At 39.5% G+C, this 27,269-nt stretch overlaps 1 protein-coding gene across 1 annotated transcript; it reads right to left on the bottom strand.

Annotated features, from left to right (window-relative positions):
• Positions 1-2,544: 2,544 nt before the first annotated feature.
• Positions 2,545-24,615, bottom strand: LOC101157279 (receptor for retinol uptake stra6-like). The gene is made up of 17 exons (XM_023952224.1): positions 24,375-24,615; positions 24,098-24,164; positions 21,728-21,813; positions 21,515-21,654; positions 21,199-21,365; positions 19,782-19,889; positions 19,417-19,481; positions 14,410-14,489; positions 14,254-14,315; positions 14,013-14,175; positions 13,863-13,938; positions 13,653-13,786; positions 8,214-8,331; positions 7,991-8,092; positions 6,946-7,109; positions 6,669-6,803; positions 2,545-4,254 (listed from the first exon to the last, which is right to left on the bottom strand). Exons 1-17 carry the CDS (start codon positions 24,470-24,472, stop codon positions 4,016-4,018), a joined length of 2,004 nt encoding a protein of 667 aa, XP_023807992.1. The 5' UTR covers positions 24,473-24,615; the 3' UTR covers positions 2,545-4,015.
• Positions 24,616-27,269: the final 2,654 nt, after the last annotated feature.

Genomic DNA, 27,269 nt, shown 5'->3' with positions numbered 1-27,269 from the left:
TATTCTTCAGGTGGGTATGTTGCATTTACATAAATTGGGCTGTTACGCAGAATTAATGAATCATGGACTGATCCTGGATATCCAAAAAAAATATCTAAACATTTGGCAGTAGAATCACATACAGCCTGCATTTAAATGAAATAAAAGAGTTTGCTGTTAAAATGACAAGCTGCATTTTCTTTTAGGGCATTATTCTTACCATCTATGCTCCCCACGACCTTTTGGAAGGCAGCAGACCCAGCGAGCTGCTCAATATCAGAGGCAACTAATGGCAGTTCATTTACACTGGGAAGCAGGGTGACCCTGTGCATCAGCTGGAGGATACGGTCTGCTTCCCTGTGGACAATGTCCCTCACAGTGGACCGTGGCATGTCAAAGACCCTGGCTACCACACCGTAAGATGTGCCACACGCCAGCCAAAAAAGGAACACCAGGACTCCAGTCTCCTGTGCCCCCCGTCCAGACTGTGAGATACCCCAAAGCTGCTCCACCAGATGCTTGATGGTCAACCGAAAATCCGGTCTTGTGTCGGACTGACCATCAGCGTAGAGGGCCAGGACAGGCACCTTTATGTTGGCAAAGCATGCCTTAATTTAATGTTTTAAGAAGATTAGAGAAGTCTAAAAACTCCACTAAACTTCTAGACATATGTCTTACAGTTTAGAAATAACTTGCACAGCACTGGTTAAGACTGCAAGCCAATGCCATGGCATTGTTCAAACAGCTTCAGAAAACCCAATAAGGCTTCTTACTAAAGTTCCACCAGAATGAGAGACAAAAATTGTTGCCATGCTTTAGGATTAGGCTGCCATCTGCTGGACAGATAGATACATTACGTACAAGCCAGTCAGGTAAACATGATTCTGGTTAGCTTTTATTGAAAGTAAACAGATCCCCAAAAGACTTAAACTGGACTGGATAGAGGTGCCATTAACACCTTAATAGTTAAATGATACTGTATAAACAGTAACATTTGGAATGTTATCAGTAAACATTCAGCTTCAGTGTTCACTTGCTGCTCTGCAGGCTCACTTCCACTTTAATCTTGTAAAATGACGAGTTTTTTTTCATCTAAATGTACAAGTTTTTTTCTCGTAAATCTATGACTTAAAATCTCGTAATTTTGTTTTGGTGGCCCTTAAACTTCGTTGTTAAAAGTTCTATTCATACTAATGTTGTTGTTTTTTTTAGAAATAAAATACATTTTCCAGACAGTAAAAAGCTGAATGATATGATAATTGAAGCCATTCCTAATCTCATAGTAAACCTAAGTTAAATTTGCTGAAAGTTGCCTCCATTCAATTTTAAGGAGCAAATATTTATGGAATTTTGCAATATGGCATGACAGTAATAACGCAATAGCTAATTAATAATTGTTTAATTGCATAGGACAAACAAAACAATTCCAAATATAACGATAAAAATTTGACATTACTTTGACTTGTTATTCCACAGAAATAGTCTAACAACTACCTAAGAAAACAAATTAGGATAAAAAAAGAGGCCAAATTCCAAAGCTCATAGTACAGACAACACATTTATACTATAGTGATATAGTTAATGTCATTCATAGGTGTCTTTAAACTTAAACACCCTCTCAGATAAAAATAGTGTTTTTGGTGTTTTTAACATGTTCTTGTGTACTTTTTCTGATGGAGGACATATAGAAAGACAATTATGCTCACAGTTGCATTTTTAGTATTTCTTTATCCAAATCTTTGTGATTCTGGAGAAGAATCTGTTATTAACAGAGCGTGTTTGTCACGTAGAAAATACAGTGGGCAGGCCACAAGTTGGACGGGCTCCATTCTAAAGCATCCATTTGCAGACAAATAGATCCATTTTCCTCATCTGAGCTGGCTTCCAGTGGGATAACTTCAATACTGATGACTATTTTTATCAAACTGCTAATGTTAGGTTGGGGGTGTGAGGGGCTGTAAGCTAAAAGGGGAAAGTCTCAGTAATAAGGAGGGGAATCGGGGGTACACCATTCCAACTAGTGACGTACAGTAAGGTGAGGCAAGTGAGGCAGGGCCTCACCTGTTATGATCGTGATAAAATAGAAAAAGGTAAATTAAGTAAATACTATTTTCCACTGAACTGTGTTAAATATACATTTTCAGTCAAATCAACACGTTTTCCATAGTTTCTGAGGTTAAAATTGCTGAACTTGAGTGTTGCGCGATCACAGACGGAGCATAAACTCCTGGTGAGGCTCTGAAGCGCTGTGTCTCATGTCTGACGGCAGGGCTCTATGTACAGAGACGTGTGGTGAAGCCCTGCTATAGGCCCGCATAAAAGGCTTCAGGTGAGGCATGCCTCACCAGCAGGGGGCAGATGTGAGCTGACAGGGACAGACAGAGGGAAAAACTCCAATAAAATAAAGGAAAATAAGGAAGACTTTTCCAACAGATCATTGAGCTTTTTGTGGCGAAAGATCGACACATTGACTCAAAAAGCATTTGTTTTTTTAAAAATAACATGGGAGTAGGTGAATAAAAATGTAAGTAAAATCATTTATTTTATTTTTATGATCATTTTTTACAGACAACATTTGATAACACTGATTAAAGCACCAGAATTTGAAGTTGGAAAAATACCAGAAATAGTTACTGAAGGTCAAATGGGTGCTTAACACATCTGTATACTTTAATTTGTTTACAGTACATATAAATAATTTATACACAAGAAGAGTGTTCTATTCATGTCTATAAAATAAACATTCTCTGTAGGAAAAATATGTTCTTGTGTGTATTTTATAAGCTGTTAGCTGCTGTTGGATGAAAGGTGAAATATTCAGTTCTTGCAACTGTAAATCTGACTCCAGAGGAGTCAGTGCCTCACCAGCCATCAACCTCACGACACGTCACTGATTCTAACATTCCCTCCCACAACTCAGAGGTGAAAAGCTAATGAACTCCTGCATAAACTATGTCCTAGAAGATGACAAAGGCTCTTGATTTAGGCTAAAAAAGGCATAATCATGATTAAAAGACCACTGGGAAAACTTTGAGAATAACTAAAAACATGATTCAGGTGGGTCATTAAGCACAACAGATCTAAAAGGAAAGCGTTGGACTTTTCTGAATTAGGCCCTATATGAGGCCTGATCCGAATCCTGTTGAACAACACGGAAGGAGCTCCCTTGAGAAAGTAGGCACAGGTTGAGGGAACTCAAAAATACAAAGGGCTCTCTGACTGCTAGCTAGCCAGCATCCGGTGTCCGGCATAGCCATGCCTAAGGAGCTGCTATGCTGGGATCCGGCGCCACGAGCTCGATTGCTCCAGCTATGCTGACCCATGGGCGGCTGGTCCTTAGCAGGCTTGCCTCCTCATCCAGCAGCGACTCTCTGTCTGCCGTCCAGCCAGCCACCAAGGGGCCGCTAGCATAACCAGCGCGATGGCTCCAGCCTCATGGGCCTTATGACAGAATGGCGACTGAAATTAATACAAAAAAGTGTTTCATTGCCTGTTCCCAACCGTCGCCATGTTTTTGAATGACTTATCATGTGAGTTGGTTTGTGTTTATTTGCATAATAATGATTTAATTGAAACGGTGTGATTGCGATTCAACATTTCAAGAATTTTGATAAGGTTTAGCACATTTGTGTGATGAAAACACAGCTACAAAGATTGCACAACGAAATCTGGGGTTTCATCATTTGTTTATGCCTGTTTTATATTTTAATGATTTAGTTAAGTAACTCAAACATCTGATATTTAGTTACAATTGATTTAAAAAAGAAAGAACTATTTTAACAACTGCTGTGATTTTTTTCTGAAATTAAATCAAAGAGGGTATCTTAATTTTTTTGTTCCAATTTTGTTCCATAAAGTTTCAAAGTCTGTGTTTTTGTTTCACCTGTCTAACCTTTGCTTCCTCTTCAATTAAAACACAATTTTTTTCCTAATCAAACACCAAAAGTCACATGAAGACAAATGCCACAAAAGAGAAATATTGATCAACTGAAAATGTACTGAAAAGCCTTGCGAACTCTGATGAGGATGCTCTTATTCATTGCGTTTTCATGGACTCGACTGCCTCCTCAGATGCAGCTTCTGCCTCCTTCTTGCTTTCTCTCCTGGAGCTGCGCTTAGGAGTGCCATTCAAGACATTCTCTGACATCTGCAATGTCTGAAAGTGCTTTCTTGATCCCAGGAGTGATGGGTTGTTCACTAGGGTGTACAGTAGCTGCCATCGAAAACAAATTCTCCGACTCCTGGTCTTCTTATTGGTACTGTTCTGGTGAATCCCTGAAAGCGCAAAGGACAATAAGGCTAAACAAAATGCAAACTGGGCTGCAAAAACGGTCTAGAAATAGCCTTTAAATCAGTGATTGTCAACCAGTGTGCCGTGGGAGATGGTCAGGTGTGCCGTGGGAAATTGCCCTCATTAACTGATCTAAAAACATTTACCATCCCCAGGATTTCAGCTCTGTGTTCATCCAAACAGGCCTTGATAAAACACTGAGTAGTTAGAATATAAAAGATGGTAAAATACTTTTTTCTTTGTGTTTATTTGATTCTATTAAAGACATTTCGATAAGAATGATGGTACCGCGATTTAGCCGTAGCTTCAGATGTTTTCGGAAAGGTTCCGCCCCTTTAACTGTCTCCACCAATCATTCTTGGAAGCTTAATCACACGTTATCAGTCTGACCAATAAGAAGTGGTTAAAGTTTTCACTTCCTTGTTCCGATTCTGCTCATAAAGTCTCTCAGTTCCAACAAAAATACCAGCTAAAGCTCATATTTAGCGGTGTAGCTTTCCACAGAATTCGGTATCAGACCGTGGAACAAGTCAACAAAAAAATGAAGCTCAGAGACGCGAGTCTTTCTGCCCTTTTGCGGCAGTTTTCACACTACATCTCCCATGATGCATTGGGTTAAAGTGAGAGCGTCTCAGCGCACAATGAGTCTTTCTTGTTAAACGTCTTGAAACTACAACAAACACACATCAAACAGTTTTTAAATCTTCTAGCTTAACTTTTATTACATCTTTTAGAAAAAACAGCTGCAACTTCCTGCTTTTTCTGCCACAATAATTATCACCCAAATGCATTTGAGATTGTGGAGGGGCTGTAGATCAATACAGACTATGAGTTTCTCCTTTTTCTTTTTTTTTTCTTTTTTTGGATACTGGTGTGCCGCGGGATTTTTTGTCAAGGTTCAAGTGTGGCGTGGCTCAAAAAAGGTTGAAAAACACTGCTTTAAATGACAAAATATGTGTGTTGGACCTTGAAAATCATAAATTACGTTTCCAAAATGTGTTCCCTGTTTTTCATGGAGTCTTGATGGAATCACACATAGCTTGACATACTAAACACGCAGAGTGGGGCGAACATTCTTTTAGTCAGATATTCTGCAAAAAGTCCCACTTAAAAAATGAAAGTTTAGTAATGTTCATTACAGATAGACGTCAGCTTTAAAAAAATGAATGTATTTAAATGAACTGTACAGAGGTAGTGGCCATTGAGCTGAAGAGAGCTGGGACCACAGTAGCAAAGATTATTATTAGTAACACTGTGTCGTCATAGATTTCATTGTTTGTCTGCATATTTAATTTACACTTGATTATCTTGAAGAAATACGTGAATCAGGAAAACTTCCCCAGCTCTGTTCAGTATCCAGGTATTTATCTCTAAGTCTCACTAGATGCTTTTCCATTACAAATATGCACAAAAAGTTATCAAAATTCTAGAAAGCCAGGGAAAAAAAGAAAATTACACTGTTTCCATTCAATCATAATTACGCAAATAAACACAAAAAAACAAATTGGGAGTGGCTACGGATGAAGCCATTCTAAAAAATGGTGGATGGTGATTTTACAGAGGAGCTGTAGGAGGTTTAGGGGCTGTCATCTGGACTTTTTTTTTTTTTTTAAGTTAGAAGACGTTTCACCTCTTATCCAAGAGGCTTTGTCAATTCTGAAATAGCTGGTCGAAGAGCTGGTATATATGTGCTCATGGGGGAGGAGTCAGACCTGAAACTGGATGGTATTGTCAACTTAGCCTACATGGTTTCGGGTCGTTAAGAGTCCTTTGTCCTCAGCTGGGGGTTGGGGAGCCAGTGACTCCCTCCCCAAACTGGTCATCTCTTTCAGCTGTTAACGACTCAGGTGGAACTGGTTTGGTTTGTTTAGGTTTCAAAACACTGCCATAGATGGATGGAAGAACAAACCTGAGACCACCATTCTTGTTAAGAGAAGGTTTATCCTTCTTGACGAAGATGGCTTCTTTCACTCCTCGCTCAAACCATCCTTTCTCTCTGGCTACAATTCGGACTTCAAGCGGCTTTACCAACATCGCAGAGCCAACCCAAGTGGACCTGAGTCTGCAGTGCATCTCCACCTGAAGGCCACAAACCACTCGTTCGAGGATAGTGAAGTCCGAATTCTCACTCAATTCGCACTTTCATAGTCAATGGAAACAGTTGTTTTTGATGATGTAACGACTCCTGTCTTTACTTTTCCCATCGCCATAATATTTAGGGTTACACAATGGATATTTTGAGGCATTTTGAACAGGTCAATGACTTTGCGTTCTGCATCTAGAAACAGTCTTTCCAGAAAGATGAGGAACATCAGGAGGTCTTTAAAACATACATGATATGTCTTTGATTGCTATTGTGAGGTGTAAAGTTTGTGTTTACAAGTCAGGGTCTTTCTACCTTCCTCTGCACTTTGTTTTTGTCCAGCTCTACCCCCCTCAATCATCACATCCAAAAGGAGCCCACAGAAAGCCTTCATCACTGGGTGGGACTGACTGACCTCCACGTTCAGGAAGTGGGTGTAGTAACTGTAGGCTGAAGAGGGTAAAACAACAGAATGAGGTTATCATTTTGACCTCTTTGAAAACCATTACCATGAACAAGGTTCAAAACCAAAAACTATATATCTCTAAATATAAAAGGAGCTTTGTGTCATAGGGTCCTGCTTTGAAATTACCTGGATCAGAGGATTCTGCTGTGCGGTGGAGTAGACTGATATCAATTCGAGCAAGATGAATGATGTTATATAAAGCTGTTATCACCACTCTCCATATAACAACAACAAGGCCCACCACGATGTTGACCACGAACATCAGGTATGTCAGTAGGAACAGACTCTCCCTGAAAGTCACCACAGACAGACTGAAAAAAACTAAACACAAGGATCTTTAAAGTTAGTCAATACACTTGTCATGCCTATTAGACAAACAAACTGGGTCAACAAATAAAGCAAGAAATTCATTTTTTACCAGCTGGACCAACTGTGTCCTCCTGATAAACTCTGTCTCACTAAAATCATCCTATTTAAATATCTTTTTGGAGCCCTTTGTGGCCCAACTGCTGAGAACTACAGCAGGTGAGCAATACAGTTGTTCCAATGAAAAAACAATTTAAAAGTGATGTTCAATATTCAGTAGTTGGTTAGTAGAAAGTTGTAATGTTTTCTTTACTTAACAGAAATGTGCATACTGTTTTATCTATGTTTTTCAGGTATTATAGTTGGCTACTAAACACGCTAAAAACATGTCATCGAAAAAACGTAGAGTACGGTAGGCAGCACCCAATATATGAACAAGTGGAACAAGGCCCCATTTTCTTTAAAGCCCCAATATGATCATCTTTTGATCTATTTTCAAAGAGTGCCCAGTGGTCTTTTGATTATGGTTATGATTTTTGGAGGCAAAATTTTAAAATCCGTGTCGCTTTTTAGGACATAGTTTCTGCAGAGCAGCAGGAGTTCATCAGAAATTCGCCTCTGAGTTGTGGGTGGAACCGTTCGCGTGGAGTAATTCAGCTCCCTCTCACTACTTGTTGCTGAGATATTCGCCAATGTGGTGAGCCATATTGGAGCTACAAACGCACAGGGTCTTTAAAGAGAGTTGCGTGATTTGCAAAAAAAAATTAATGAATTGCAATAATTCCACACATTTCTAATAACAGAATACAAATATATTATTACAATATACTTTATGACAATCTATGAGCTGGAGCAAACAAAATACCTGTTATTGAGATCTCTGGTACCGGATTCCTTTTTGATAAAAAAAAACTTTGAAGTCACATGTTGCAGAGCTGAAACCAAAATAAGGGTGACCCAGGCTGGCCTGAGAAAGAGCAAGAATGAATCAAAGCAATAAATATCTTGATTTTTTTTTCACTGGTGTTTAAAACATTTTTAAATGTAAGTAAAAAAAAAGAAAAAAGCATGGTTGGTCACTGACTTACCAAGCCTTTCCCGCAATTTCAAAAACAATGATATTGCGGCCATAAAAAATTGGGACTATGATTAAAAAAACTAGAAACAAGAAACAGATGAAAAACACTAAAGTCTGGATAGCCATTCCTGTAAAGAAAAATAAGAAAAAAGAATTAAAAAAAGTTATCTATCTATCTATCTATCTATCTATCTATCTATCTATCTATCTATCTATCTATCTATCTATCTATCTATCTATCTATCTATCTATCTATCTATCTATCTATCTATCTATCTATCTATCTATCTATCTATCTATCTATCTATCTATCTATCTATCTATCTATCTATCTATCTATCTATCTATCTATCTATCTATCTATCTATCTATCTGTCTGTCTGTCTGTCTGTCTGTCTGTCTGTCTGTCTGTCTGTCTGTCTGTCTGTCTGTCTGTCTGTCTGTCTGTCTGTCTGTCTGTCTGTCTGTCTGTCTGTCTGTCTGTCTGTCTGTCTGTCTGTCTGTCTGTCTGTCTGTCTGTCTGTCTGTCTGTCTATATACGTGTATGTACGTATGTACGTACAGCGGGGAAAATAAGTATTGAACACGTCAACATTTCACTCAAAAAACACATTTCTAATCGAGCTATTGACACCACATTTTCACCAGATGTCGGCATCAACCCAAGTAATGCACACATAGAAAGAAATCCAAACATTTATGTCCATAAATGAAGTTGTGTGTAATAAAGTGAAATGGCACAGGGAATAAGTATTGAACACATGAAGAAAAGGAGGGGTAAAAAGGTCTGGCAAGCCAAGAAAGCAGCGGGAGTTTGTCAGTATTCAGAAGGTTAACCTGCCCCCTATTAGTGCAAAGTAATATCAACTGGTATAGTCCTGACTGATGCCTTTTAAAAAGGTTTCTCACAAGCAAGGTGTTAGACAAGAAGCATTGCATGATGGGTAAAAGCAAAGAGCTGTCCAAAGACCTACGCAACCTTATTGTTGCAAAACACACTGAAGGCATTGGTTACAGGCGCATTTCTAAACTTCTGAAAGTTCCAGTGAGTACCATTGGGGCCATCATCCGGAAGTGGAAAGAACACGGCATTACCATAAACCTGCCACGGCCAGGTGTTCCTCGCAAGATTTCAGACAGAGGAGTCAGAACAATCATCAGAAGGGTTCTCCAACAGCCCAGGACCACTCGCGGAGAGCTTCAGAAAGACCTGGAATCAGCAGGTACCGTTGTTTCAAAGAAAACAATAAGTAATGCACTCAACCGCCATGGCCTCCATGCACGCACACCACGCAAGACTCCATTTTTGAAGAAGAAGCATGTTGAAGCTCGTTTGGAGTTTGTGACACAACATTTGGATAAACCCATGACATTCTGGGAGAAGATACTCTGGTCAGATGAGACCAAAATTTAACTCTTCGAATGTCTTAAGACACAACATGTTTGGAGGAAAAATGGCACCGCACATCACCCCCAAAACACCATACCAACAGTCAAGTTTGGAGGTGGGAGCATCATGGCGTGGGGCTGTTTTTCAGCATGTGGTACTGGTAGACTTCATATCATTGAAGGAATAATGACTGGAGAAAAGTATGGAGACATTCTTGATCAGAATCTGCTGTCATCTGCCAGGCTGCTGAAGATGAAAAGAGGGTGGATCTTTCAGCAAGACAACGATCCCAAGCACACAGCCAAGGTAACACTCAAGTGGTTGAAGAAAAAGAAAATAAAGCTGCTAGAATGGCCCAGTCAATCACCAGACTTGAATCCAATTGAAAATCTTTGGAAAGAACTGAAGATCCGGGTTCACAGAAGAGACCCCCGGAACCTTGAAGATTTGAAGGCAGTTTGTGTGGATGAATGGGCCAAAATCACACCTGAGCAATGTATTCGACTGGTTTCTCCATACAGGAGGCGTCTTGAGGTTGTAATCACCAACAAAGGTTTTTGCACTAAGTATTAAATAAATTTCAGTAAGCGTGTTCAATACTTATTCCCTGTGCCATTTCACTTTATTACACATACCTTCATTTATGGACACAAATGTTTGGATTTCTTTCTATGCGTGCATTACTTGGGTTGATGACGACATCTGGTGAAAATTTCATGTCAAATATGAGAGAAATGTTGACGTGTTCAATACTTATTTTTCCCGCTGTATATCAGTTGCTGTTTGCAGATGATACTGCACTAGTGGCTAACTCAGAAGAGAGCTTGGCACGTCTGATTGAGGAGTTTGGAAGGGCGTGCGACAGAAGGAAGTTGAGAGTGAATGTGGAAAAGAGTAAGGTGATGAGGTGTACGAGGTTAAAGGGTGAACGTAGATTGAATGTGGCATTAAATGGGGAGTTGTTGGAAGAGGTAGAGTGTTTTCAGTATTTGGGGTCGTATGTCTGTGTGGATGGTGGAATAGGGGGAGAGGTAGTTTAGAATAAACGAAGTACGAAAGATATGGGGGGGGGGATGAAGAGAGTGTTTGAATGTAGGTCACTGGGAAAGGATGCGAAAAGGAGATTGTATGAGGGTGTGGTGGTGCCTGCAGCGTTATATGGGGCTGAAACATGGAGTCTGAAAGTGGCAGAAAAGGGGAAGCTGAATGTAGTTGAGTTGAGATGTTTGAGGAGTATGTGTGGTATGACACGTATGGATCGTGTGAGAAATGAAGTAATCCGAGAGAGAACTGGTGTGATGCGAGAGTTGGCGTATAGAGCAGAGCAAAAGGCACTGGGATGGTTTGGACATGTTGAAAGAATGGAAAGGGAGCGATTGGTGAAAAAGGTATACAAATCTGATGTGAGTAGAGTGAGAATGAGAGGAAGACCGCGAATGGGATGGACAGAGGGGTAAAAAGAGCGCTAAATGCAAGAGGGATGACTGTGGTGCAGGGGAGAGAGGCTGCTCAGGACAGGGATGGGTGGAGATAGTTTGTGTATGGGTGTGGTAGGGTGTGGTTGGGTGTGGTAGAGGTCTGGTCTTGGGATGAAGCGGCAAGGGGAAACAAACCTTAGCTGAGGCCCTGCTGTGGAGGTGCCCACACTGGGCTGTGCAGATGACCCTGGTGCAGTGTGGTGTGGCTTAGACCAGTCACACACACACAAACGCGCACCCACACACTAGCCGCGTTTACATGGGCAAAAGTAATCGGAATGAACGCCTGATCGGAAAGAAAATGCGTCATGTAAACGCGCCGTTCGGAATACTTTGCCCCGGTCAGACTCGTTCGGATCAGAATTTCCTTTCCGATCGAGATAGGTGGGTTATACCGATCGTTTATCGGATCGTGGAGCATGTAAACGGTCATTCCGATCGTGTGTCACTTCTGCTCTGGTTTACGTCATGCATAGACGGTGTTTCGCTGAGAGAAAGCTTTGGAGCTCAAACAGGACTCTCTTACACCCCTCACAGAGAGATGCGGGGAAGGGGCGCTCCGTGCCCCCCGACGCTCACTCGGTCCACTGGCACCCGAGTGAGCAGAGCAGCCGGATTAATAATTTTGTGTCTGAGGGGGGGAGGATGCTTTTTTACGTGTGCATTTTGTTGTTTTGTTATGTGTGGGAGAATTCAGACTGCGAGCCGTCCCGCCGCTCTGGGTTAGCGGCTGCAGGACTCAGGAGGAACCGTGTTCGAACAGAGCTCGGGCCGCTAGCTCACAGAGTTTGCTTTGGGGCGGTCTGTGTGAACTTTTCAGAGCAGAAATAAATGTCGCTCAGTCCTTAGAAACTGTTCAATCACGTGGATTTTTGTTTCCAGTTGTGTCCCGACAAAATAAAGGCTGATGTTATTCCCACAGATTTACGTTCAGCCAAGATGCAGATTGCAGCATTTCTCGCACGGTCCTGGATTTTGTGTCCATCAAGGCTAAGCTGTTAGCCCGTGTTAGCCTGTCCTAAGCCTTCTTCCAGCTTAATTCTTCCACAAAAAAGCACTGACCACATGGATTAAATATAACGATGAGCGAACAGGCACTTCATAATATTCATAACATTAATAAAAGCACGTTTGGAAGATCGTCTCGTATTACGGAGCTGCTGCACATGCTATCTGTCTGTGGCAGCGGTTTGTTTACAACGGGACCTATTTCCGCATCCGGGTGATTTTACACTACTGCGCATGCCCAAATGATTCATTCCGACCGAAAGTGTGAGCCATGGGAACGTTTCTTATAATCGGAAAAAGGTTTTCTGTGCCCATATGCACGGGTGAATTTTAACCCGAGAATTGATCCGATCAAGATATTCTGCCCATGTAACCGCGGCTACTGAAGGAGGAAGGTTTGGGGAAAAGAAGGAGGGAGGTAAAAATGTATGCCCTGTCTAGGCTACCCCACTTTGATGCCTGGGTATAAAGATAGATATATATAGTATTGATAACATGAAGCATGACAGTCCAAAATAATACGTTTTTAGCAATTTCTTCTTAAGTCTCTTTCTGAGCCAAAGGTTCCTAAAGACAGTTTAAATCAGAGGCCAACACTTCAGTGTGAGCTGTAAAGCGGTGGACCCTAAACTTTGTCAGGCCACCGACCACTTTAGAGTCAGACAACATTTTTACAGACCAGCCTGTAGTGGGTGTCCATTCTTTTTTTTTATTAGCTTCCAGTTTCCTTTAGCTTCTGATGGTAAAGTTTATCTTCATCGTTTGTGAAATATTTGCAGATGCTTTACACTTTAATTGTACACTTGATTTTGGGTAGGAACTATTAAAATGGGATCTAGATTTTCCCTTAACTATTAACTGTCAAAGTGGAAACTGAAAAGTTTGACGCCAACTTCAGCCTTGTCCAACTTATGAGATGCAACGAATAAATACAATAACATTTTTTTTTAAATTACTAAAACTGGTATTTTTTCAAAATAAAATTATAAACATGAATTCACCATTTGAGCACATTTAGCAGCATCATAATAATATTAGACAGCCAGCTCGCTGAACATTATCCAAAGTGGGTTTGGTGCATCGGAATAACAGTGGCAATAAATCCATATTTGGAGTAAAGATGGTTTTTGTCTGTAAAAAATAGATTTCTTTTATTTTTAAGTTATAGGCACTTCTTCTCTTACTTCACTGGATCTTTTATGCGAGAAGGAACTTTCCAAATACTTTTGTTTTTGTTAGATTGGGGGTTTCAGTTAAGTGGTTGAATTTAAGACACTGACCGAGCAACTTGACATGCGTCAAGAATGAGTCAAATGTGGTGGGGAGATTCTGATAGTTTTTCAAAATAAAACTTCCCCTGAGAATTGGTTTACAAATAAAATGAAAAAAATTTAGGTTGTGATTTGCTTCTCTGCCTACCGCTGCCAACTGTCTGACAGACTAGTAGTGGTGTGTAACCTGGGAGTTGGGGACCACTGCTATACGGAATTTGGTTTGTTTTAGGAATCCTATTATTTATATGTGTTTGATGTGATTCAGAACGCTGTGACTTTTCCTATTTGTGATGCTTTACCAAGACACACAACGGCAGCTTGGTATCCTGTTAAACCCATCCAGCACACCACACCAGGATAAGAAGGTCGGATCGTCTTCTGGCTGTTGTTAATGTAGTATATTTCTCCTTTATAAAGGGACTTCAAATTTGATCTGAAGGACATTAAACAGCAAGAGGTTAGCTTTTTAAAAGAAAGTGGACCAGTTAGGAGCTTTGGGAGGCACGTACCTGTGAAGAAGCATGGACTTCATGAGCATCAAGAGGCTGATCAGACAAGACAGGGTTGTTGCACAGATGTAGCACACTAAGAGATAAAATATATAACTTTTATTTTGTGAAAAAAATCACTAAAGTTGTAAAAATAAGTGACTTTCACACCTTCCAGCAGCCAGGTGTAGAAAGTCACAATTTTGACGACCTCCATCCTGTCATCTGACAATATAATCCCAAAGCCCAGCAACAAGAAGGCAATGTTTTCATCAATCCCTGCACGAACAATGTGTAGAGTGGGCACGACAAGAACGACCAGCAGTAGTGCCATCTGAAGAGTGAAACACAAAACCTGATTAATACATTAATACATTCCACCAAGCCACGTTTCGACTGATTTCAAGCGTACGTGATACATGGCGACACAGGTGACAAACGCTGATATTGCCAGCTTTAGCGGATAACGAAAAACTGAAAGACAAAATTATGTATTAAAAGTACAATGGAGCTTTCTTCTGCTCAGATTTAAAACTGTAAGTGAACACCACATTAAAAAAAACCTCACCTTTTTCAGAGAAGTAAATATAACTCTTAGGCAGTTGCAGAATTCTCTGTGCCAATGATGACTTGTCTGCAGCAGAAGAACTGCGGGAGAAAGAACAGCACCAAATCATGTCTCTCATTTATCAGATGAATGACTTTTGTCATGGTTTTTGCAATACCAAGGAATTGAATTAGGATCAATACTGTAGCGCAGTGTTTTTCAACCTTTTTTGAGCTAAAGCGCACTTTATCCTTGACAAAAATCCTGCGGCACACCAGCATTCAAAAATTAAAAAACAAGAAACTCTATATTGATGTACAGTCCACCCACAATCTCACATGCATTTTTGTGATCATTTGGGCAGAAAAAGCTGGAAGTTGCAGCTGTTTTTTCTAAAACATGTAAAAAAAAAAAAGTTAAGTTAGTTTTTAGTAATAATTTTTAAGTAATTATTTGAAATTTTACCCTGGTAGTTGTTTTTTCCCTCCAGTTTATTAACATGAAATTTTATGGAACCTCACAAAAAACCAAATACATTATTTCTAAATAGTGATTTATTTTATAATCTTTTTTTAAATGTTGGTAAAAGAAAACTGTAATTTTTGAACAATATGATCACAAAATGTTTGTTATATTTACACAAAAAAACTAACGTTAATATTTATGTTTATTGCAGCTACACAAAAAGTGAACATGTTGAAGTTTTATTAGTTTTTCTCTTGTCTTAATCAAAATGAAGTCTTTGAAACTTTAACAAAAATGTTTTCTTTCTCTTTAGATGATAAAATTGTTTCAATTCAGTTTAAATGTGTCTTGTGGCCACTTCACCTTAATCCTTTTCTTAATGTTGTTATAACTTCTACTTAGGTTTAACTCTTCATTTTTTCAAAAGTAACTGAAGTCTGAAAGTGAATCATTCAATCCAGACATTATTAGAAATGTGTTGTAGTTACAAAGATGACATGGACCAAACTCTGGGATGTTTGGCTGTTAATAAACAAAAACCTTGAAGGAGAACTAAACTGTTGACCTCTGATTTCATCAAGAAGATTTAAAAACTGTTTGATGTGTGTTTGTTGTGGTTTCAAGTCGTTTAACAGGGAAGACTCATTGTACGCTGAGACACTGTCACTTTAACGCTATGCATCATGGGAGATATAGTGATGCCAGACAGACTCTCTTCTCTGTGCTTCATTTTTTTTTCCACTTCTTCCACGGTCTGACACTGGATCCCGCAGAAAGCTACACCGCTAAAGACAAACTTTAGCTGGTATTTTTGTTGGAACTGAGAGACTTTATGAGCTAAATCAGAACAAGGAAGTGAAGACTTTAACGACTTCTGATTGGCCAGACTGATGACGTATGATTAAGCCTCCAAGAATGATTGGTGGAGACAGTTGAAGGAGCGGGACTTTTCTTGAAACAGAGCTGTAGCTGCGGCTAAATTGCGGTTCCGTCATTCTTACCAAAGTGTCTTTAATAGAATCAAATAAACACAGAGAAAAAAGTATTTTATGATCTTTCATATACTTAACTACTCAGTGTTTTATCAGGGCCTGTTTGGATGAACACAGAATACTCTGGGTATGTCGGTTCCAAAAAACCGGACATGAGTTGGCGTAATTACGCTTGACTTGGTAACCCTGGGTTTATGGGCGTTTATGGGCGTGCACAGCAAGTACATAAAGACATTCTCAATGGATCGCTGATTTCTGGAGTCACCATGGAAACGCATGGAGAAAAAAAGAGAGCGCAATGCTCCAGTGAGACGGAGTCTGAGGTTTTAATGACGGCGTATGAAGATTATATGTCCATCAAAAAAGTAATACGGCTGCATCGGCAAAAGAAAGAGTTTCTGCTTGGAGAAAAATAACGGACAAAGTAAACGCACGAGTTTCTATCTCATTTCTATTTTCATTGTGACGCATTTATATATAACTTATCCAACTTAAATGAATTACTTCAATTGGTTACAAGTCATTGAGTTAAATTGTTTTCAACCTAATTCATTACGTCTACCCAACTGAATATTTTTGTTCAATGCAAATTTACATATTTATCTAACTAAATGTCATATTACTCCAATTTTAATTAAATGTTTTTCCATCTCAATTTATTGTAATTCTTGAACTCTCATATGTCTTAGTTTGAGCCTGCAGATATACTCATTTTTAAAACAATAAAATGATTGAAACAAAATGGATTGAAAACAAGAAACATTGCATCATGTACCATTTCTCAGACTTTAGCTTTATATTGTAAAGCACTAGTGGTGCTAAATAATCTCATCCTCTCCCTCCCTCTCACTGATGGTCCAGAAAGAGTTAAACTTAACTGGACAAATAACTTGGCAAAACACAGTAAAACAGCTTAACAACTAAACACATTTGATCAAAAACCCACACTTAAACCCAAATCCGTCCAGACAGGCAAAGGGAATGGTATCCCACAATTCCTTGCAGTGCCAATCTAACAGCAGCACCAAAGTTACACCTACTTAATTGAATTAACTTGAATGAAAGTAAAACAACTGTCTGATAACTACGTGTTATTTTTAAGCTGACTTAACTAAAAAAAAAAAAAAAAGATTTATCTTAACTGAAGCAAATAATTAAGTTAGATTAGTGTAAAAAAGTGTATCTTTCCAACATCCATATGTGGTCTTATCACCCTCTCATGGTGGAAAAAAGTATTATTATCTGAAGTATTATTGCTGCTTCACCTCTCTGAAAACAAACTAACCTTCAACTAAACCTGCTCCAGACCAGGTTATGTACAGAGCATGAGTTGCTATGGTAACTTGACATACCCTGAAACATACCTCCATTTTTGGAACCGAAAGCTGAGGTTATCCACTTCCTTAGCCTCAAACTTACCGGGGTAACTAGCGTAACCTGCTTTCTGGAATACCCCCCTGACCATATCTAGTGTGCCACGGCACACTGGCTGATAAACACTTCAGCGGACTGAGGTCGGCTGTGTGGCTGTTGGGGGTTCTGCTAAGTGTTCCATGTTCTGGAGCTCAGTAAATGCACCAGACAGAGAAGCTCGTTGGCCATGGATTTTGTCATTCAACCTTTTGTCAGGGGTTCGGACTCATGGGGTTCAGTTATTGGCTGAATGAGCGAAATGGGTGGGGGCCTGATGCATGTTTAAGAAATTAAAAGTTTTGTGGAGCAGAAGTTTCTTTTAGCTAAATGCAGTCAAGAGGGGATTTCTGGCCAAAGTCAGACTTCAAGTGAATTGCTGTAATCAAAAAGGGTCATGATATAAATATAGATTTGACTTCAGTTTCAAGACAATGAGTTCACTGGAGTCAAATGGCCTCCACAGTCACCAGAGTTCAATACAATAGAGCACCTATGGGATGTGGAGGAACAGGAGATCGGCATTATGGATGTGTAGCCGACAAATCTGCTGTTATCAAATCTAACTTTGTGATGCTGTCATGTCAATATGGACCAAACTCTCTAAGGAATGTTTCCCCTACCTTGTAGAATTGATGCCACCAAAGATTAAGGTAGTTCTGAAGGCTAAAGGGGGTTCAACCCGGTACTAGAACGATGTATCTAAAAAAGTGTCCGGGAGTGTGTATGTATAAGCTTAAGAATTATTGGCAGAGACACTTCAAGGTGTTGAACATTTTCCCAAGTGAGAGCGATTGGCTAAAGTTGTGGCAAAATCATGATACAGTCATTTGCTATCAACACGTCGTCAATCAAACTCAAATAAACAGGTAGAGAAAATTATTTTATAATCATTCATATTCCCAACTTCTTTGTGTGAAATCTGATCCTATTTGGATGAGCACAGAGCTTATATCCTGGTGATGGTAAATGATTTTTAGACCAATTAGGTGGAATGGACCTATACATTTTTTTCCGGCCGATATTGATAGCAAAATTTCCTCTGCAACTGTGGTTGATAGCCGATATTTGTCAATACCGATACTTAAGTGTCTTCAGTAACACAAAGTTTATGGGTCAATGGCATTGAACATGCATTGTCAGCTAAACCAGGTCAAACTTTGGCCAATCAGGGACTCTGATTTGCTTGTGACGTATGGAGCAGGCCGTGAAATCACCAAACTCATGGAGAGCAGGTTTATCTGGTGAACCCAGACAAGGTTGCGAGCCTGACGACGTCTGTGTTTGTTTTTCAAATATAGGTAAACCAAGGCCTCTCTCCTGACATTATGGTAATCCTATTCACCATTGCAAGGATGCTAGCAATGAACCGATCTGTGTCAGAATTGTGCCCAATTCGCAGATGTGCCACATTTCACACCAAGCACTATAAAGAAAAAGAAGCCCCTCCCTGCTTGTCCATTGGGAACACACGTCACATGCCCACTGCCCACATAGTATTAGAGCGGCAAATTCCTCAAAAAGCTAAAGCGATTTGAAATGAAGTTTAAGTAATTTTATGGTTACTTTATAGCTAAACTGACAGCGCATGTTTTATTTTATTTTTTCTCTTTCTTAAAAGTTAAATTGTCATCAGGAAAATAAATGGTGACAGTGAGAGGGATAGTAAAAACGCTAGTATCCTTGGGTTCATAAAAGAAAACTCTTGACGGTCAAAGTGATTACTTGAATCTGACATCAGTAAAAAATAGGCAAAGTTTTTTTAGAAATGTAACCAACAGTATTATTTAAAATAAAATAAAATCACGAAACACGTCTGGACAAAGATGATAGTTCCACTAGAAAAGTCTGAAACTAACGTGACCAAAGGGGCATGTTAATCCAAGGCGTGTCCACTAATTACCATCACAGGTCTCTGGAATCTAATCAGTAAGTCAGTGGGTCTACAGACGGCTACAGGTAGTCACTGTGCTGTTTGGTGTCTACCACACTTAACATAGGCCAGAGGAAGTGAAGGAAAGCTTTGTTCCAGAAGATAAAAAGAAAATTATACATAAGCATGTCAAAGTTTGAGTCCAGAACACTATTCATCAGTTTGTCTCATGCAAACATATTTCTTTTCGAGTGCACAGTTGATTAAACCTCTACTGTATTGTCTTACCTTTCAGAAGACTTTTTCTTGAGAAGCAACTTCACATAGTCAGTGTAGTAGCTGCTGTAAAGGTCCTGTGAGCAAAGACACCATAAGTTGTATATGAATTGTAACTACAATGGAATGATCTATAATCATTAGGTCTCACATTATTGCCTTTAAAATGTATTAAATGTGGTCCAGGGACCGTCCGCGGCCCGGGGGTTGGGGACCAATTGTTAAAAATACATTTATAAATCTATCTTGCACACTAAAACGGGTAGAAAATGCCATCTTTGTTTTGTGTTCAGTGTCAGCGTACTAGCCCCCTCTGTTCTGTCAAAGCAACTTGAACAGCATAAATCTGACTGTTGAAACTTTTGTCTACTTCCCACCTCGTCATTCTCTGGCCCTTTGAAAAACAGCAAAGGAAACTTGACACAGAGATATGCCAGGCAGGCCAGATGAGGAAGACTTGCCAGGAGGTTATAGTATTTATAGATCTGTAAAAAAAGGTTTTGTTAATATTCTTCCAAAATTCTCAATTTTTCATTTCTTCATAACAGAAAAATCAAAAACATTTTAATGAAGTGGGTCCATTTTTAAACTGCATAATGAACTATTATAATACGGTATTTAAATAATAGAATGCTTTTGGACATGGATCAACCTGCAGCCTCACAGGACAAACTTTCCTCACTTTGAAAACTGTTTCAGCTCCAAAAAAACTAATGAGAAAGTGATTGTTTTTTTTTTCTTTCCGTGATGGTCAACATGCATTCCATATTTTGGTGAGGATTTTTACCGTGATTTCCCTCCCCACCTGTCTTTCCTAATTTTCATCATCAAACACTACTCCCAGAGTAATTAAAGGGATGTCATGATTTGCAAAACAAACATATTGCTGGAGCAAATCGCATTTGTAAGATAAGTTTTTACAAAAAAATCAAATCTTGGTTAATCCTGATATTTTTTTCTGTGGATTAATTTGAAGCCATGAAGGAGAATTTTTATTAAGGACTTGTGCCTTCTGGTGGGAAAAAATAAAAATAAATATTTTTTTCCAGATCTTCTGTGCAATTCACCAATACAGAGGAAGGAATAAAGCAGTGATACATTTTAAAACTCCAATTGTCCAGAGTTCAATATTACAAGAAGCTAAAATATAAATAATGCCAATCAAATGACCAAGATGCAAGAATACAACACTTTAATTTAAGGTGGAATGTCGTTGGCATTTCCACATTCAGATACATTAAATGTAATTTCAAACAACTGTTTAACAGTGCCATTGTGATTCTGAATCATAAAAGATATTAGTTAGAATCTTTTTCTTTTTGGTAAACTCTAGAAACTTTAAACACTTAGTGATAGAGAAATTGTCTACTGTACTAAATAAAATGGAATCATTTGTTTATAGTTTTATTTATCATAGAAATATATGGGGTGATAATAAATCTGATTTTTTGGTAACATTATGCATAAGAAAGTCAGAACTGTGTGTTTCCGTCCATTCTGAGTGATAAAAACAAAGAGTAAATTGAAAAATAAAGAGTTAGAGCATTAATGGAAGAAAAATAACTTGTGTAATATGTGATTGCTGAAGACAGCAGATAAGTGGAGGAAGCATATAGTGTGTGTAAACCAACAGGAGTGTTTGACCTCTGTCATTGGGGTCACAAAATATTGAGGTGAACCTTGAATTTTAACCAAATTATTGTTTTCTTCACAAAGAAATTCTAAATGAAGCTGAATTTAAAACGTCAGTTTTTTTAACATGATCTTTCTTTCAGCACAACAATGTTGCTTCACCTCTGGAGTCTTTGGACAGTCAAACTTCTGCCACACAACAACCCCAAAATGACTCAAAGAGAGGAGCGTCCCAAAGACAAAGCCTGATTTGCGCTGCAGAGTCCCACAGACAAGCAGAGGATAATACAGGACTGGATAGTAGAAAATAGCAACTATCTTCATGTACTCTGAAAGAGAAAAAGTCAGAAATGTGTCAATTACATTAGAATAATTGTATTTGTGCTGTCAGGGGAAACCCTTCAAATATGACTGACAAAAACAATATTGTAACAACTTAAGATTTACAATTTTGACAAGAAATCATATAAGTGTCCACCTTTGATCCCTGCTGGTGTGTCTTGACAGAAAGGGAGAGGGTCTGGAGCAATCACCACCATTGCAATTTTGCTGAAAATCATCCCAAAAACAGCCACAACTACGCCCTTTTCCTGAGTCTGGTCAAGGAAGTTGGCTGGACTGTAGGGTCACATAGAGAAACTTTAGGATAAAGTAAAAGTAAATATTTCCTATATATTTGTACTCAATTTACCTGAAGATGCTGGAGGATGCTCTTGCAAATCCTTGACAGAACTTGTTTTTCCTGGTCAGAGCTGCTAAAATTAACATAATCACTAGCTGAAAGGAAGAAAGCCAACAATGTCAGATCTCATATTACAGTAAACAGGTCAACTTTGATATAGAACTCATGAATAAAGTGAGTTTGGATGGGGGTGCTGAGCACAGAGATCAGGGGGAATTCCAGAAAGCAGGCTATGCTAGTTACCACGGTAAGTTTGAGGCTAAGGAAGTGGATAACCTCAGCTCAAATTTAGACATGTGAGAGTTCAAGAATTACAATAAATTAAGATGGAAAAACTTTCATTGAATTGGAGTAATATGACATTTAGTTAGATAAATATGTAAATTTGAGTTGTATATAAAATATTGAGATGGAAAGACGTAAGAAATTAGGTTGAATAAATTTAACTCAATTACTTGTTACCAATTGAATTAATTTAAGTTGGATAAGTTTTATATATATATATATATGCGTCACAACGAAAATAAGATCATGAACTCTTGTGTTTACTTTGTCTGTTCTTTTTCTCCAAGCAGAAACTCTTTCTTTTGCTGATGCAGCAGTATTACTTTTTTGATGGACGTACAATCTTCATACGCTGTCATTAAAATCTCAATCTCCCAAGTCGAGCGTAATTACGCCAACTCATATCCGGTCTTTTGCAACCAACATACCCAGAGTAAGCAAGTTCAGGCGGATTTCAGCCAGAGTTCAGGATTAAAGTCAGGGTAGTTTAAACATGCTTCCCGGAATACCCCCCAGGGGTGGCGAACACGCGGCTCTCGAACCGCATGCGGCTCTCGGCCAATAAGCATGCGGCTCTTTGTGTCTAATCATATTGTGGCGACCCGGGGGTTAGCCTTCACCCCCTAAGACTCATGGGAAGTGGGGAATCTTGGGTGTAAAATCATGAGTGAGGGGGCTGTGAGCAGAAATCAGGTCCATGCCGATTGGGTATTTGTGACTGTATTTAAAGAAATGGGCTTAACAACTGGAAGGGTGGGGGACATACAGCTCCTCAACACAGCCAGGATATAGGTAACTCATTGATTGTTTCCCCGCTACAGTGATGAACAAGCAGAGTTGTTACAATTTTTTCACATTTTCTTAATTATCAGCTTATCATGCCAAAAGTCAATCACTAAATTTTAAATAAAAAATAAAACTGTGTTTTTTTTTGTTTTTTTTTACTGAAGGTAAAAATTAATGTATGCTGCACACATCTGAAATGTAATGTATTCAATGTGTTTATTCTGAATATGAATTACTCAGACACCAGAAGGATGTTCTGTCCAGATGTTTGTGTATTTGTTGGTTTAAGTGTCATTGAAAGAGGAATGTTGAGATACAAAGAATTACCAGTTAAATACTGTTGGATGAATAGTGAAATATTCCGTTTTAATCATCGTAAATCGGACTTCAGATTCAGACTCACCAGCCATCACCATCACTGCAGGTCCCTGAGTAGTTGTGTGTGTTAGAGAGAGGCAGAGAAAAGAGTGAGAGAGAGAGAGAGAGAGAGAGTGTGTGTGTGTGTGCGTGTGTGAATGAGATGAGAGAGAGGTGCCTGTGTGTGTGGAGGGGGTATCTGACCTCCAGGGTAGTCGCTGTGTTAACTCTGGCTAAGCTGCATTTGATATGTGTATTGAGGGAGGACACTTTCTTTGAAATAAACACAAATACAAAACTTGCTGTTTACTCTCACAGTGAAAAAAATCGGCTCTTGGTGTCAAACGTCTTCGCCACCCCTGCCCTAGTAGTATGTATGTGCTTTTGTGTGTTTTTGTAGTGGGGATTTGTATAGTTTGCATGGATTTGAACGTGCATTTGTGTTAGTGTGTGTGGTGTTGAAGTACTTTGGGTGCATAATTGTTGTAGTGTGTGCAGGTTTATTGTAGATTGCGTATGCATTTGTATTTGCAAGTTTGTGTGTATGTAGTGGTGTGCATTTGTTGTATTGTGGGTTTAAAGTAGTTTGTGTGTGAGCTTGGTTTTCCAACGTTTGTGTGTTTGTTGTAGCGGGTGTTTAGTAGAAACCCATACTTTGCATGGGTTTGTGCTAGGGTGTGGGTTTGTAAAGGTTTGTGTGAGAGTGTTCCTTTTGTGCATTTGCAATAGTTTGTGTGTTTGTTGCAGTATTTTAGGTTTAAAGGAGTTTATGTGTGTGCACCTGCTTTCGTGTGTTTATTAATAATTGTGTATTTCTTAGTTTGCAGTTGGAAACTGATCTGAGAGTGAAACATTACATCTCTATTGGCCGGTTCACTGCTTTTCTCAGTAATGTATACCTTTTTTTTTAACTCATAATCATGTTTTCTGTCAATGATGAGGTAGACTTACAGATATGGACAATATGCATATATGGAAGAGCTTGTCATCTGCTGTGGGGTTGCATGGTAAAATCACCCTGACAGAGAGAGATGATGGAAAAGAAAATCTCAGTAAAAGCAACACAATTTGTCTAAAGAGATCAAATCTGGTTTGAAAAACCACAATAGGTCAACGCACCAAAGACCCAGCTCATCTTTGTTATTCTAAAGTAACCAGAAAACATTTAATTCTCAATTTAATTAGCTTTTTACGAACAGCACCGTCTGAAAATTGCAGTTGTACTCACTCTTTAGGTGGTTTGGTTGGCTCTGCATTGTTGTACCAGCTGTCATAGTCGTAGTAAGAATATTCAAAAGGCTTAATTTCTGCATTGCTGTGATTCATTGCAGCAGCTTGATGAAGTAAAAACAAATGAAACAACCAATTGTTTCTTCTGGTCCTTGCTCAGTGATCTGCTGGAGCCGCAACCTGTCGTGGAAATTTCACTCGAATGCCACCACAAATACCAGATCAAGCAAGATCTTAGACTCAGCAGATTATAAACTGCAAAGAGGGGAGGGAGAGGGCAGGAAAGCTGAACATTCAAAAGAATGAGAGGAGATCTAAAGAAAAATAACCTCTCAAACACAAAAAATAAACTTGGGTTTTGAAAAGAGGAAAATAATGTGGGAGAATGTAGCAATACAACCGATTTTTTAGTTTTGGTAACATGTTCTAGCTTTTTTTTTAGATATTCTGCCAATATTACAAAAAATGGAATTTAGAGGTCTGAGGACTGCTGTGGGCATCTCTGTGTTTGTTTCTTCTATTTGAAATAGTTTACAGATATCAAAGCATACATTGGAATGAAAAGTGTATATATATATATATAATTTAGCGTTTCTCTGTGGTGTATCCTTTTTAAAAATCTCAAAACTTTGTACTCCCTCAGTTTAATTTGGTGTGTTGAGATTAGGTTGTTATTTGGTGCTGCAACATGGGGTGAACCTGCCAGCCTCTCATTGCCGGTGGCTTAGGAGACTAATCTTTTTACATGATGAAAATCTCTTGCTCAAGAAAGGAACCCTTTGTGAGAAACAAACATTTGAAAAAGCAGATTAAAAGTGCTGCCACATGAGGGGGAGGATCATATTGTTTGGAGGCATTTTGTTCATTTTGCTGCCTTCACATTTGCACTGCTTCCTCATAAGAGAGGGTCTTCTATCAAAATTAAAACTCATACATACAGTCAGGACCATACATATTTGGACAGAGACACAATCTTTCTAATTTAGTTTCTGTACATTACCACAGTGAATTTTAAATAAAACAAGTGAGATGCCATTGAAGTGCAGACTTTCCGCTTTTATTCCATGGGTTGAACAAAAAGGTTGTTTAAAAATGTGAAAAACTAAAGCATTTTTAAACAAAATGAAATAACTGAAAACAGAATGGTCATTACTAATATTTGGTTGAAAATCCTTTGTTGGCAATGACAGCCTAAATTCTTGAACTCATGGACATCACCAGGGGCCTCATTTATAAAACTTTGCGTAGGATTTGCGTCAGAAGTGGCGTACGGATGAAACATAGGACGTGCGTACGCACAGAAATATTCGGAGTTATAAAACCGTGCGCACGCACATCCTACGCATCTTTCCCTTTATAAATCACAACCGATTCTAAATGCAGCGCAGCTTTTGCGGCTACATGACACGCCCATAGTTGCCCATAAATAGTCCGTGAAACGCCCACAAATGAATATTCATGGCTTGCTAAATCATGGCAAACACAGAGAGGAAATCAAAAAACGTAACTTCACTCAATGTGAAGTAGAAGTTATCGTTGGCGAGGTGGAAAAGAGGATAAAACGTTGTTTGGAGGGCACAGTGTGGGCATTACTAATGCCAAAAAGGTACGTGAGCGGCAAACGGTGGCAGACGCCGTAAATGCTGTAGCCTCACAACCTCGGACCGTGGCCGAAATAAAAAAGAAATGAAAGAAATGATCGGACATCAAAGTCGAGGCAAAAAAACGTCTAGCGCTGCATCGACAGAGTGTGTCCGCCACGTGGGGGGGGGGGGGGGGGGGGGGGGACCGGAGCTGACCCCTCTTGATGAGAAACTGGCCGCTATTATTGGGGAATCCCTATTAAGTCCCCCTTATCGGCGTCCTCCTCCGCCTCAGTCACCTGACTGAGACGGAGGGGACGCCGACGCGCCAGGGTCAGGGTGACTGACACAGGTAAGAGAAATAATTAAAATGAATGCAGTCAAGTCACATGTATGCAGGCTACACAATTACAGATTATTAATATAGAACTATTTTATTTTAGTTGCTGGGTGTTCCAGCGGGGCCAGTGGTTACGATGCTGCAGCTGAGCAGCCGTCTGGACCCAGCGTCTCCACGGCACGCGGCTCTCAACCCTCCAGCAGTGGGCGTGTCCTCACCGATGCAGTCCTTGAAATGCAGAGGGAAGTCAGTAGTTCAATCAGAGAGGTGGCCAAGGAGTTGGGCGAAATCAAGATCGCCCTGACTGAAATTAACTGCACTATGAGGGAATTCTTAAATAAATAATATTTTCCACACCTCTTGTTGTTCTTTAAAAGCGACGCATCACTTCCAAACGCTGGCGCACAGCAGCAGCAAATGGCTCAAATGCGTGGGGATGGGGTTCAGGGTCGGGGCCAACACAGCAATCAGCGCCAGGGGGTAGAGGCACGTTTTTAAGCTGTGCCACATTGTGTAGCACAGCACATGCCAGCACGATTTGGCACACACTGTCACTTTCACGTGTTTCTTCCATCTGCCGACGGTGTCGCCATTTCTCATTTCACCCGTTTTTGTGCGTACGCCTGGGTCTGAGCTTGCGTGGAGGACCGCACATTTTCCCGTCAAGTTTGCTTTTTATAAATCTCAACTATTGCGTAGAGAGTGGCGTACGCCTTCTTTTGTGCGTACGCAACGTTTATAAATGAGGCCCCTGATCTTAACTCAATTGAGCATGCATTTCAATCGGAGCGTGTGCATTTGTAAAACAGGTTGTGTGCATTTCTGATTATTGAGACTGAATTAACTCCATAAGTTCAAGACTTCAGGCTGTCATTGCCAACAAAGGGTTTTCAACCAAATATAAGTAATGACCATTTTGTTTTCAGTTATGTCATATGTCCAATTACTTACGAGTCCATGAAATGAAGGG

This window comes from Oryzias latipes, chromosome 3 (assembly GCF_002234675.1).
Source record: "Oryzias latipes chromosome 3, ASM223467v1".
Taxonomy (NCBI): Eukaryota; Metazoa; Chordata; class Actinopteri; order Beloniformes; family Adrianichthyidae; genus Oryzias; species Oryzias latipes.
This window is presented reverse-complemented; position numbering and strand designations above follow the sequence as displayed.

Bases quoted from the DNA above. Each gene is read 5' to 3' on its own strand.
- LOC101157279 (XM_023952224.1), bottom strand. From the start codon at position 24,472: ATGAATCACAGCAATGCAGAAATTAAGCCTTTTGAATATTCTTACTAC. The intron at 21,366-21,514 runs GTGGACACTTAT...TTTCTCTTTCAG, and splicing joins CACACCAGCAGGGATCAAAG to AGTACATGAAGATAGTTGCT. The intron at 7,110-7,990 runs GTATTTTGTTTG...GGTGACTTTCAG, and splicing joins ACCAGAGATCTCAATAACAG to GGAGAGTCTGTTCCTACTGA.